Source organism: Tigriopus californicus, chromosome 5 (assembly GCF_007210705.1).
Source record: "Tigriopus californicus strain San Diego chromosome 5, Tcal_SD_v2.1, whole genome shotgun sequence".
In the NCBI taxonomy this organism is placed as follows: domain Eukaryota; kingdom Metazoa; phylum Arthropoda; class Copepoda; order Harpacticoida; family Harpacticidae; genus Tigriopus; species Tigriopus californicus.
Genome location: NC_081444.1, coordinates 10,472,154 through 10,486,495, shown reverse-complemented (window position 1 = coordinate 10,486,495; position 14,342 = coordinate 10,472,154). Strand labels below are relative to the sequence as shown.

The following is a 14,342-nucleotide window of genomic DNA, read 5'->3' as shown; positions in this document are numbered from 1 at the left end:
TTTCGATATGGGGAGCCGCCTCGGTCCACTCTGGCAATATGTGCGTATATACCTTGAACCGCATACGGCAATGTCGACCAAGAGCCCATCATGATCCGACAACTTCATTGGGCGAGGAAATCTTGGGCATAGGTTTTGGCCAACGTAATACATGAATTCAATTTCTGACAGAGACTCGCACGAATGATGGTTGTATCCAATAATGTTTTAACCTTCGTTAGCATTGCTGGTTTGTTCAAGAAATAGCCAAATTAGAACCATAGAAGACGACTGTGGGAGCTCGTACTTGACACCAAGACGATGGGTTGCCCCCAAGCGATGAGATTATCAACATGAAATGGTTGCGATGCTAGGGGGAGCTTCCATGATCAAGCATCATCCCAAAGGCAAACGATGATGCCAAGTCGAGAAGAACAAGCTGAGTCAAGACGAATATGGAAGGCAAGAAGTGGTGGTAGCTATGAATATTTTGATCATGCATGGGCATTAGATTCAAACTTGTTTCTGCTGAAAGCCTTCAGTCTTGATGGATGCGAAAGAGAAACGGGCCAATTATCCAAAACACGGCACATTGGACGGTGGACGACCACGCGAGCTCTGATTGTCAGTCCAAGAAGAAGAAGAAAGAGGAGGAGAAGGATCAGGAAATGAGTACGAGTTGTCGGTTAGACATTCATAGTCATATATTTATTTCAATTCTAGGTACTATGGTACTGGGCGGGAGTAATGGACGGAATAATATGAAGTGGGTCATATGAGTACCATCGAGCTTGGTACATACATGTAGTACATGCATCATGTAATGAGAAAACAAGCAGCGGCTCGACAACTGACTAGATAACAACAGACAAATGGACAATGAGTGAGCTGAGTGAGCTGAGCGAGCTGAGGGAGCCCCCTAGACCAAAGACTCCTGCCGCCTGCGCTTCTCCGAAGCCGAAACGAAACTTGGTGATAACGACAAATTGGAAGGATCATTGGACACACTCCCTTGCAGTTGAGGATGACCGGCCAATTGATAAAAGTCCGGCTCATCCACCCCCTGTGAAGTGGCAAGGTTGTGACTGGTGGGTGGCTGCTGCTGATGGGGATGATGATGATGATGATGATGATGGTGGTGATTATTATTATTACTATTGTATTGTTGTTGAACATGCAAATGGGGTTGGAAGCCAGCCTGCTTGTCGGAGTGGTCACTCTCGTAGCACTCGGTGGAAGAGGTAGTGGCCGTGCCAGTGTCACTGGGCGGTTTCAGCCAGTTCTGATAAGTGGGTGCATCCATCATGGGGTCTTCGGTGGTAGTGCTGGTCGAGTGAAGCCGATACTCATGGACGGGGACGGTGGTGGCCGTGGAGTGGCTGCCCGAGAGATAGGCCCAGGATGCTTGGTCACTCATCACGGAAGGGTTAGGTCGATAAGGTTGAGATATCTCGCTGGAAGGGGAATGATTGCCGCCCACATTGGTGGATGTGGCATTGGAATCCGTGGTGGTCCAGATCCCGCCATATGGTGGGAGCTTCTCGGGTGGGGTGAGTTCGGAGAGGGCTGCACTCGACGACTCGATATCGTTGACAAAGATTTGTGTCCGTTGGTTTTTGGCTTTCTTCTTCTCTTGAATCCGCCGCTTGGCCCGGCATACAGATACAAAGAGAATTATGATGATGATAAGCAGAATGCCACTGATCACGCCCGCCACAATGTAAGTGACTCTGGTGGAGCCAAACACTTCCAATAGTGAGGCGGGCAGGGTGTTATCCAAGGGAGAGGCCAAACCGTCGTCCAAGTCCTCTGTCAAAACACTATTGTTAGGGGTTGTGATGATTTCAATGGCGTAGACAGGTACCAAATTGGAGACGGGACCACGATTTCCACTCTCATCAATGGCCACCAAGCCATAATAAAACACCTCGTTGGCCCAGGGCAGGCCCACTGTGGCCGTCTGCTCGTTTCCATACTCGGAGGGCTTGGGCAATAAACTCTCATGAACGGGAATGGCCATATTGTCATAATTGAGCTCCGAAAGAGCCTCTTGATTAGTGTAGCATTTAATCTCGTATTGAGTGGCTCTCCCGTGCTCATAATCTCCCCCTGGGGCACTCCAAGACAACGTGGCGTAAAGGGTTTGATTCACGTAGTTCATCACGGCGAAATTCGTCACACGGGACGGAGGGAACACGTCAATGGGGCGAGACGTCCCTTCGATGACCTCGAACTGCACACCTTTCCCCACTTGGAACGAGGGTCCAGTGATATGTTGCTCGAACGATTGAGTCGGTATGGAGTACATATCTGCCGCAAATTCGCTCCCGCAGCATTCACTGGCTGACATGACATTTGCTCGGGTAATTCCGTTGGTTGGCTTGGGGATGGAGGCAAAGCCTGAGTTGTGAGTGGCTCGAAGCTTTACCGTGTAGAGTCCAGGCTCGGCTGTGAAGTCCACAAAATGAGCTGAGTAGATACCATCCCCTTTCGTGATGTCTGGGGATCCCGTGCCTTCGTCTTGAAGTTCAAGCTCCACAGGGGTGGTCATTCCAGGCCTCTCGATTGTGGCCACCACTCGAGCATTTCTAATTGGCAGATCACCCTGCTTAAGATGAGCATAGATGATAACAGGTGTGCTCGTAGCATCCACTGGCTCACCGGCGTCAATCGACAGATTGGTCCAGCTCTCCAAGTTCACATTTTCGCTTCCATTCGATTCGGCAATCACTTCAATGTGAATGGGGATTTGTCGGGTATTTCGTTGCGTGGGGTACAGCTTGGCTCGGTAGCTCCAAATCCCGGCCTCGTTGACTCCAGGGAGGTGGAAGTAAACCAAACCATTTTCCACTTTAGGAAACTCCAATTTTTGCGCTGACGGGCTGGTCACTTCGAAGTAATCCACATCTTCCTTAAACGGAGTGGTCAGCACCAGCCAGAGATTTTTATTGAGATTCTCCTCCACGACAAAGTTGCCAGCGATAACATCTTGATTCTTCCAGATATAGCCCTTATGAAAGGACTTCTTGATGGGAGTTTGCGAGTTCTGGTTGATGATGGCCAAGAAGATGTCGGAGAGGGAGTCTTGGAGTAGGCTCTCCCCTTCGCTTGAACGATCAGCCAAGGCAGCGAAGTTGCCTCCAAATAAGGTCAATTTATCCAACTCATTGCAAGCATCATTGGACAACTTGATGTTATATACAGGAAGAGCGTGAGTCTCAATGTCACTTTCCAGACCACTCAAGGCCTCTTGGGAAGCCGGGGTGGCCGTTAATAGGACGATGGAAGGGCTCGACAAAACACCATCACCATTGGGCAAAGTCATCAATTTCCGAGCCTCTTGCAATGCACATTCAATGCACCCTTGTTGATCTTCGAACAGTCGAAAGGGGATCTTGCCAAAGAGTCCTTCCCGATTCGATTCACTCACGATCGTTGGATCGATATTGATCTTGGCCTTGGCCCCAAACGTCACCATGGCCACTTCGGATCCCTCAGGAACATGTGAAAAGAAGCGGAATAGGCCATTTCTGATCTCCTCCCACCTCTGATTCGACGCTCTGGCCATGGCTTGGGACATGTCAATCACGAGGACGTATCGCTTCTCACTCGGGAGAACAAATTTAAACATGGGCTCCACAAATTCACCCTGATTGCCAAGGATGTCGAACGAGTCCAAGTTGCGGATCTTATCGGTGAAGTTCTTGATCTGGTCGGGCACAAAGTCGGGATGCGCAAGCATCACTTCCTTGGCAGACTTCCCAAAGCAGAGGATGTTTTGCTTGGAAGGTGCATTCCTGTTGTATTGCTCAACTTCACACAAAACCTGCGGGGGAAGAAAGAGAAAAAAGTCCTCGTTAAGTGAGTCGTCATAAAGGTATTTGGTTCTTCTGACCCGCTATCATCCCGAGTCATTTCTATGCATGCATGATATGAACGAAGGGTCTCCCGTCCCGCCCTTTCTTCTTGCCTCTAACCCACCAACCAACCGGGCCTCCTCCACCTTCTCTTTGGTTTCGTTTTTTTACGTCTCAACGAGAGAACGACGGACAACTCCAATTGGGAGTCCCATTCTCATTCTACGATTTGCGCTCCACTACATAGTGCTTACAACTGCTCTGCTTCCATAACCAAGTACTGCAACTTCTGGGGCTCCTTCTACCACTACTCAAGTCGATCGCACTCCGATCTGGACTGACAGCATTCATTTGCTCCCAAGATATGGGCGAGATAAGAATTAGAGCGCATGAAACTATGTGTCGGCCTGACCGTGGGGCTCTTTCTTCTTTCTTTCTCTTGGGTTCTTCAATCTGGTCGCATTTTTTGGTCAAATCTTCCTGAGAAATCTTTGCCCATCCTGGTAGACGAGGCCGGTGGTTGGTGGTTGAGCTTTGAAGCCGTGCCTCGCTCGAGCAAACTTTTCAAATCTGGATCAAATGACATCGTCATTCGAATCCGTCGTACGAGTACGTTCGTAGATCAGAAATGTGAGCGCATTGACGAGCTCTATCATCCTCGCTCTTCTCGAAGAAATGGGGATCCTTGGATAGACAGGGCCTGTGAGAGTGTGTGGGGAAAAACCTCATATCATTCCTCATCAAGAGTTCGTTATTGTGAGAAGTGCCCAGGTACAAGAAGTGGGAGATCATTCCACGGCGAACAGTACTTCCAACATCGAAGTTTGCCGATTCCTCGTTTATCAAAAGCCCCCTCCCGACGCTCGAAGAGCCTAATGATTTCTTCTCTCCCTGGTCGCCTATTTGGCTTTTCTGTTTCTTCACAACTATTTGAGCTCCCAGTGGGTATTTGCTATTGATGTTGGGGTCTAATCTGGAAAACCATACTCGTTCAGCTAGGTAGGAGTGTATGATGAAGATGTTACTGTAGTCATTGAACGGTCGCCTCAATGGACTACATACTGCCTCTTCCTCCTTCCCCTCCTTTCTCCTCCTTTTTCTCCTCGTTCACTTTGTCCTCCTCCGCTTTTGTCGTCGTCTTGAGCAGATCCGAGAGAGAGAGAGAGAAAGAAATGCCGTCTGCTCAGGTATGAAGAGTTAAATCTTCATCAACAAAGGCATCCATCTCTATATATCGCCAATCAGCTACTATCCGCTTACCAGCATATTTTTCCATGGTCTCATACTCCATACATGAATTGGTATGTGGAAAGGCGAGTCCAAGAAACGAAAGTGCTGGTTGGCCTGATTGAATACATAGTGGACGGAATAGTGAACAAGCAATGGCAAATTAGGTTTGAAGCTGCTGTCCTGACAAGTGAATGCACTTAGAAAGTAATGGCATTTTGAGCAATTGGAATTCATCCCTACCGTAAGCCGGGATGAAATGAATTCGATTGTGAATTAGGAGAAGGAAACGAGTGAAAAGAAGCTCCTCGAGCTTCCTCGGCCTGGCGAACGAATGCTGGCTGAGGTTCTAATCACAGTTGGGCACAATGGCCAGTCAACATGTGAGCCGAGATCGAGTGGAGGCCATTAATTTTCTGCGCTGCCGTTTAATCCTCGTTCCTTTCTCGTCCAAACCACTGTGATCTGTCGTTCCTTCCTCGGTCGGCTCCACTGACTGGGCTTTGACATCGCCTTCGCCAGGAATTTCATAGACTTCCGAGTCGCCGAGTTGCAGTATCAGCCTGGAATTCGGTTTCTCTGTGCTCATCCAGTAGAACCCGCTTCAAAAGTGTATTGAAGACTCATATTGGGCTATGACAAGGCAACTTTTACTCTTGGTCTGGCACCATCGCTACTATGAGACTGGTTCAACGGTGACAACGTCAACGACGACGAAACGGCACACTGCCATCCAAATTGGGATGGTGATCAATGATTGAAATGAGGCCCATTCGGCCGTGTCTCAATCGATGCGCTACACCTCGCTTGGGTTCAACCATGATAAACAATCCAAAGGCTTGATGGCTGGATGGCCGGTTGGCTAACTGGCTGATTTTGGTGACTGGCTGAGATCATCAAGCTCAGTCATCTAAAGCTCGGCGGAAAGTTCGCTCACTGCCTTCACAAACAATTTCTATGTAGGCCAGTCATTCGTCAGTGAATGCTGCCTGCTTTTTGAGTCTCGGATGATGTCCGTTAGTGCGGAAAGAGATGTTTTTTTACCCCAGGGCCCCCCAACCAGTTGAAGGTGCCCCCAATGAAGAGGGATCCTCTGTGATCAAATTGATGGATATTGATGGAAATTCAACTCACCGAGGAATGATGTTGCCGGTTGTCTTGATTTTCGGTCTTGAATTGAAACATATGGCCACCAACAGACTCGTTCAGATCGTTGCTCAAGTCCGCATCGTCTGATTCGTCTTCATCTCCTTCTTGTTGCCCTTGCTTCGACGGGACGAGATCTTCCGAAATCAGAGATAGATTGCATCCGATATTGGTGATCTCGTCCTGGCCTTCCTCGTAGAAAGCCGGATAGAGCTTATCGCCAACGAATCCGTGCTCAGGGAAGACGCCGTAACGATTCCGCACCCATTCCAAGAAGGTAGCGGCCACTGCAAACGAAAAATATGAACCATTACTGGCAATCCCAATTTCATGGCCCCACCACATTCCACTCAGATGCGATCTTGATATTAAAAAAGGATCCCCCGAAAGATCAAGATCTCCCCGAAGAAGCTTCGCTTTGACAAGACAGGGTCTTTCAAAACTTTTTGAAATGCTTAAAAAATATCCATTCCCATCAAAACTGCTATTTATGGTGGTGTCTGGCTTGCCCGCTGGGTGAGGATGAATCGGTTAGGAGAGCACCTTTCCTCAAATCTCACCCAACCACGGCCAATGAAAGCGGAATTATCTGTGCCGCTCGCTTTCCTTGAAGTGGCTCGCGTAACCACCAGCACCACTATTACAATTGCCTCCGATTGCCTGAAGTGGCTCATGAGGGTCGTCGGGGGAGATGTATGGATGGAATTTGCCTTCCAGCATCGAATCCCATCCCATCATGATCTCTCCCCGAGCATTGTATGTGTGTAGGCAAGTCCTTTAAGCCACAACCATGAGAAGTCACTTTTTTTTCTCCCTGACGTGAGGCTCTTTGATTCAACACTTTAAGATCTCGATTACAGATCTTGAAAAAGGATCCCCATTCTCATGAGGAGATGAAGACGGAGAAATGGCAAAGGGAGGCTTTTTAAGACTCAAAAACTTGTATGAAGGGAGACGTGGTCGAAATCTGAAGAGTCATAATCCAATTTGCTCGAGATAAGGATACCTTTAAATGGATCGTCCATCAATTACCTCTTATCGGCTGGACAGATCGTCTCAGCCCTTGGCCCTCGATCTGGACACTAATGAGAATGGGAGCATTATTTCATACGCTCATCCAGACGGGGGACTAAAGCTCCCTTCGTGGTCCCTTGATGGCGCAAGTTCAGTCTCGTCCATCAAGATGCAATAACAATATAAACTCGGGTCATTTCACGTTCTTTTCGCTGCACATACGTACCAACGACCGTCACCGCATACAGGCGTCTCCCTTACCTCTCTGTACTTTGCGAAGGCAATGATCTCATTTTGTCAGTCTGCCTCATGACATGGCATCATCATATTCTAGTCCCAAATTTGAAAATTGCCAACCCATCTTACTAATATTTGGTCGTCTCTCTTCTTCCTCCTCCTCCTCCTCCTCCTCCTCTTCGTTCTCTTCGTTCTACTCTTCCTCCCGAAACCTCCAAAAGTGTCTTGACTGGAGGTTTGCGTCCAAAATTACCCTCCCACTTATTTGAAAATTAAGATTCTTCCCAAAGAGCGAGAGACGAAAATTCTTGGCTCCTTAGGATGGATCAAGAGGGGCGCAAGAAGACGCCAAAACATCCATCCAAAGTGCTTAGGTTCATGATGGCAATGCTGTTCTCGGGTGAGAGAAGAGAGGGCTCTTTTACTCGCAAGTGATCATTACACGAAAATCGCGTGCCTATCATCATCCCTGACGGGCATCAACACACTCCTCGCTTGGTCGCGAGACGAGCGAAAAACATGGATTGTCGTCACGGCTTTACATAAAACAGGAGGATCACCGAACTAAATCAAACATGTTTCCTAATACGATGGTTGCGGCTTTTAGGGTATTTGAGAAAATAATTATTACTCCTAGGTTAATTGAATACTCGAGTAACCTGATCTAGGTCGGGAGCCGACACAGGGTTAAGCGAGTGGGCACAAAAAGTGATCAGTGCTTTCTTATCCGTATGTACGTTTATCTCAAAATAGATCACGTGAGCGATGCTTGATCTCGTGATCAAACTGATCAAGACTCGTCAATTTTCTGGGAAATCTGCCGAGAATCGGTATTAACAGAAATAATACAGCCTTGGCGAGCAAGTGGTCGAAGTCAGGCAACATGCCATCCGAGATGATGATTGCTCTGTACTCACTGACAGGGGTAATCATGATGAAATGAGAATTATCGAATCGATCTAAGACTAATCCACCTGCCCGCCTCAAAATGAACCAAAATTTGACGTCTTAACCCAAAACGGCTTCTCATGAAATTACTACTCCAATCTCACCAATTGTAATCCTTAAAAATTGGAACTTTCCACACCTTATCAAAGGTTCATGCCGAGTGCTCAATTGTTGGAAATCCGAGCCCCAAGACAGATACCATAAACGTCCCTCCAATCCGCTCAGATTTGAGTGAGACGTAAATTTCGTTTAACCACCAATAAACCGTTCTTGATCTCACAGCTACGTACGTATACTTGAATCTGGCTGGTTCGTTTTTGTGTACATCGGAGAGGGCATAATGTTTTGATTGCAATCTTCATAACCCAAACAATGGAGCTTTGGAGTATACCAACAGCATTGAATAGTCATATCAACTACTCCCTGAGTCAGTTTATTTCGGTTATTATTACCTGTGTTTGAATTGATGTCTTTAGATTCCGTCAAGACATGAAAGGGGATTTTAACCCCTCGCCCGGACACGCTGCATTCACCGAATTGAAGAGCCCAGGGCCGAGTGGAGCCAAAGATGGGATGGGATCCCGTGATCTCGAAATCCGCCGCATCGAAGGCCTCGGACAAGGTGGACACAGACACGTTTCGTCCATTCAGACATTCGGTATTGGACCATGCTTTCGGCAAAATCACCGTCACATCTTTGAAACGGCCGCCGGATGATTCAAATAATTGCCTCGAGGTGGACGTTAACAGGGCCTGGAAAAAAATGGAAAAGAGAAACTCTGAATTAAAGAAATGCAAATTCTTCTTTCAGCTCCTACAGCATGTACGTATGGTAGTAGCGAGACCACTACCTTCAAAACGCCCTCTCTGTACTACTGCTATTCCACTACATTCACTGACTGAATGGGTCCGTTCATTTCAAGAAGAGAGCAGTGGCCAGCCAATCCCCCAAGGAAATCGGACCGCAAGCTGCTAGGAGCCATTTCCCGAAGTATTGGCCCTTTTCGACTTCAGTCGACAGAGGCTATTTTCTGTGTGGCCTCATGGACGACATTGAGGTAAAAAGTGAGGTGCCCACTCAATGGTTTGTCTACCCTTCGAGCACCTCTCTTTGGTGTTGTGAGGTCCTTTTCAATTTCTGAGCCCTCCTACAAAAGAGGATTGGGCAAAAAATGGGAAGCTCGGCGTTATAAGCATGAATTGGGGAAGGGATATGTATGGTACCAAGTTCAGTACGAAGTACGTACGTGGTAAATACGTAGCAGTACGTGAGAGCCTCTGACGGGATGTTGGCAAGAAAGGTGCTTCAGGAGAGACAAAAACCCTCGCATACCGTTTTTGTTCATCTCTCACGGATTATAATAAAAGGACTAGTGGACTATTATGCCCATGAGTCGGATGTATTTGGCTTTGAACCGAAAGTTTGGCTCAATCATCTCTACTTTTCGTCTTTTTCCTCCCGTTCTTCAGCTCGAATAAAGATCCCTTTTTAGAGCTGGCAAGAACATTTTTACGACCTCCGAAAGGATGTCTGAAAAGCTCTCTCGTGCTGAATCGGAATTTATGGATATAAATAAGCCTCTCAAGGCTGTGGGGCTCTTGAGTAGGCATATAAAACGGAGGAGAGTCAATTAAAAACGAATTTGAAGCCTCACTTCAGCCCTCCTCCCCCCCCTCCGGAGAGAGGGATCAAGTGCATCAAAAGGGATTATCTTTACCAGTTACATTGCAAGAATCTGAGAGGTAATCAATTTCATCCGCAACTGTTCGTTCAAGTATGAATTACTGCGTTCTTGCCCTGTAACTATTGCTATTTACCACCACTAGCTCTACGTTTGGTTCCCAGATGGGAAAAAAGTGATACAATTTCCAGCGTAATTCTCAGTTGTGAAACTTCAATCGACGGATGAACAGTGATCGCAGCGCTCCTTTTTCGAGGCACAAACAGACAGAGAGCAAAGAGAGCCAGAGAACGAGAAAAAAACGAGTGGAGACCGTTCACGGCGAGAAACCAAGCGGCAAGGAGAAAGACATATGACGGCAAAAAAGAGATTCTATTTCTAATTTCGAGATAAATCTTCTTGTACCAACTTTCCTTCAGACAGCACTTAGCCCTGATGCAATTGTGGAGTAATTAATTTTGGACCGCTTTTTTTCGGGTGATGCTGGTCCGTCTGTAACATTTCATTACTTGATTGTTCGTAATCGTAACTCGGCCGTGGTACGAGAATGCTTAGCCCTGAAGCCATGCTTCAAAAGGAACCAACCACACATCCCCACCCCTTCTTCAACTGGATTTTATTCTCATTAAAACTGGGCATTTGAGAGTCCAAGTTTCTAGGAATGGAATGAAGCCAAGGCTCATTTTGACTTTGTTCTCCCTGGCTGAACGTTGGAAATGGGTTTGCGGTTAATTCTCGCCGAGAAACCTTTTTTGTGTCGTTGTTGAAGTTGTTGATTGTCATTCTCGCCATTCCAACACCTCAGGACCTCACTCCTTCACTCACTCACTCATTCGCTCTGTAGTGATGGTGGTGGAGTTGTTCCACTGCTGCTGAAGAATGACACTGGAATTTCTCATTTATCATGGATTTTGATTGACAACGCAAAGAGCTCGGGAGTGGAGTAAGCTGAATGCGCACACAATGGGAAAACCACCACCACCACCACCACCACCATTGCCCTTACCACCAAACCAATGCCACCGACAAACTCCATCCGAGGTGGCCGAACATTTCCAATTCAATTGGGTTTGATGAAAAAACAATACGGATCCTTTTGAAATGTCCCACGAATTTTTGTGTCTTGACACTCCGAGAGTTTTCAATGGATGGCCAACAAATCCCATTGGGTGATGGTTATTGAGCTTGTTTGACAGATTAAGGAAATTGCCATGAAATTGAAATGGGTCGTTGGCGGGATTTAATTTCCTTTGGCTCTATTTTTAGCCAGGAAATAGGCACTGAATGTGAACTGGTTGTGTGTCTTAGCTTTGGTTAGCTTGGATGTCACCATCATCACATCAAGAACAAATGGCACACACTCCACACACGTAGAGTTACCCGTAGTGAACGTCCTGTACGTACGCGAATTTGCAGAGCGATCCTCAGGTTGTCAATGTTGGAAAAGACGATTTCCAGAGCACGACAGACGTTGATTTGCCATTTAGGATGATTGATCAGCCAACCAAGCAGTGACTTCACCTCACCAATTTAGAGGGAAGGCACTTTTTCGGCAATTCCAAGAGAATCCTCCAAATTCAGGCGCTGGCCTTCCAGGCATTTTCCCATCCATTACATCACGCTCAATCAAATTCATGCATATTCCATGACCACCACCACCACCATCGCCATCATCTCTGCCACCACGTTCGCATTGGGTTGTCGTCGTCGTCGTCGTCGTCGTCGTCGTCGTTCGTGGACTGAATGCAATGCGTGACGAGGATGAGGATGAGGACGAGGACGATGAATACAACGAGATGGTTCTAGCTATGCACTTTCGGCAGTTTCCGTTTCTTCCCTCGAGTTCAGACAAGAGTAACCAAGATCAAGTCTTGACGGGCTCTGTTCGAGAAAGATCGACAATGCGGCGGGATGGCCTTCGCCAACCTTGTGCCAACATGATTTATGCAAAGACCTTGAAAAAATCTACATGCTTGATTAGAGAGTGCAGGCAAGTCGTCGTCGTCGACATCATCATCATCGTCATGACCATTATCACCCATGTCCATCATCAACCTCATCGCCCAAAGAATTGGCCAAAGACAGAGGGGGATCATGCCTGAGCTCGGCAATGAGAGAAAACGACCCTTTTTTCCTTCTTCTTCTCGCTCATCTCTTCACGAGTTTGCGAGTTTCGGCTCTTCCCAAGAAGCAGGATCGGTCTCGAGAAGAAACACATGGCCAGTCTCATACAAGGGCTCGTGGATTCTGCCCAAGGCTCGATTAACACTCGACTTAAATGGAGAAACTCGACCAGACAAGATTTGGATTTGAAGCAGGAATTTCATCATTGGTTTGAGGATTGATCTTGTTTTAGGTTACAAATGGTGCAGCACGCATGCTTCTTCTCCTTGGTCATCGTTCGTCAAACCAGAGTCGGGCCACGGGTTGAGGATGATTAGGGCCTAGTTGGGAACAATTGCCCCCAGAAGTTTCTGATCTAGTCCGCCCCAGAGATTGATGGATGAAATACGGTAGAAGTGATCCCGGGAGAAGTCAAAGTGGTGCTTGTGGTGGTAGTGGTGGTGATGATGATGATATTGGAATGTTTTTGGGGTGTGCGCAGGCGGAATGGGTGGAGGAGGAGGAGGATCATGATTATAATGATGATGATTGCTGCTATGCTTTGAGCCAATTCGCTCTTTCTCATTCTCTTCTCGGTCTGTTTCTAGTGTATGGAGTAGAGGTACGTATATGCTGCTTTGAACACGTATTCCATCCAAACTGTCCGCGGAAGATCCTTCTCATCCATCCAACCATTCAGCTCAGAATGAGGATGATTCGCCCAACTTCTAGATTCTTGAGGGCTTGAAAACGAAGTCACGTAGGACTTGGTGAAAAACGAAGATCTCATAATTTGGCTCATGATTGTTGTGTCTCACATTTTTTATTCCAATTGGTGGGCGTGTGCGCCGATTCTTCTTCATCTTTATCAAATTGACGAGCTAAAAAACTGTGGCAATGCCATTGGAATGGTGCCCGCCACAAATTTGATAATGAGCCATTGGATGAGATCATTTCATAAACAGCCAAGAACATAGCCAGAGCTTCTCGTTTCCTTTCCTCGAAAGTCAACGGCCCCAAGTTTTGAAATCCGTAATTTATGCCCGAGAGGATTTCTTGTCAAATTCTACTCGTACCTTGGCCGATCCTTGAGGCGAGGGAAATCACTCGAACAAATTTCACAAACTGAATATATCATGTTCCTAGATCAACACAATCTATGCAAATAGTCATCGAGAGACTCGAGTAAATATGACAGGACAACTGAATGCACCCAAGACTTGATATTCTGTGTGTCGCTCGCTTCAAATGACCATGGTCACGGTTCGATGGAATAGGTTGGATGGATAGAGTGGGGCCCCTTTGTCGTCTTGTTCAGAGGGTGAAATTGAACTTGAGCTCATGAAGTGAAGTCTTCAGAGCTCTTGATGCGTTAAATAAATCTGGACACTCCAAAATAGAAGACCATAGCGACAAGCAGGAAGGGCAGGAAGAGCGGGAAGAGCAGGACCACGGGTATCAGGAGGAACGAGATTGGGATTGGAGAGGAGGTTCTGATGAAATCCTATTCAGAACGGAGACAAATGAGTGCACTTTACATTCAACTGGGCCAATCTTGGCTCGTTCATTAAGGGCTTTTGTCAAGTTTCAAGTTTCATATTTCAAGCAAAAATGAGCTCGCTCTTTAAAAGAGACCCAACGGTACAATTGGGGTTCACCTTGGTGCTCAGGAATGAAAGTCCGGGTGAGGGTATGGGGAACATGACGTTAGATGGTATCATTTGGTGTCAGATTTCTGATGACCTTTCGCCTCACATAGTCGACAATTAAAATCGTGTAAAGCCGGTAAAACTCCATCCAACGAAGGCAGTCAATACTAGAGCACATTCACACACACAGACACTCACAAACACATGCTACGTAGCACGAACCCACCCATCCACCAACCAACAAGGAAGCGAGTCTGGAGTGAACTTTCAGGAAGAGAAAACAAAGCCTTGTGGGACACCCTCTCGCTCGTGACGGCTGACTCCTTGGCTAATCCCAATACATTGGTTCTGCACAAGAGAATACAAGATCATGATGACATTTCCAGGATTATCAATGGTTCTCCTTCTCCTCCGCCTCCTCCTTCCCCTTCTTTTTGACCAAATCGGGCCAAAAACACCACTCAATCTGTCAAGTTTTGTCAAGCACTTAGTCAGTCAGT

The 14,342-nt window shown here is 46.9% G+C and overlaps 1 protein-coding gene across 1 annotated transcript in view; it reads right to left on the bottom strand.

Annotated features, from left to right (window-relative positions):
- Positions 1 to 665: 665 nt before the first annotated feature.
- The window catches only part of LOC131880265 (calcium-activated chloride channel regulator 1-like), a 21,504-nt gene continuing 7,827 nt past the window's right edge, over positions 666 to 14,342 (bottom strand). The window contains exons 2-4 of the mRNA XM_059226850.1: positions 8,861 to 9,161; positions 6,198 to 6,496; positions 666 to 3,805 (exon numbers count right to left, since the gene is read on the bottom strand). Of these exons, the coding sequence (XP_059082833.1) occupies positions 899 to 3,805; positions 6,198 to 6,496; positions 8,861 to 9,161 (3,507 nt within the window). The 3' untranslated portion in view covers positions 666 to 898. The remainder of the gene's footprint in view (positions 3,806 to 6,197; positions 6,497 to 8,860; positions 9,162 to 14,342) is intronic.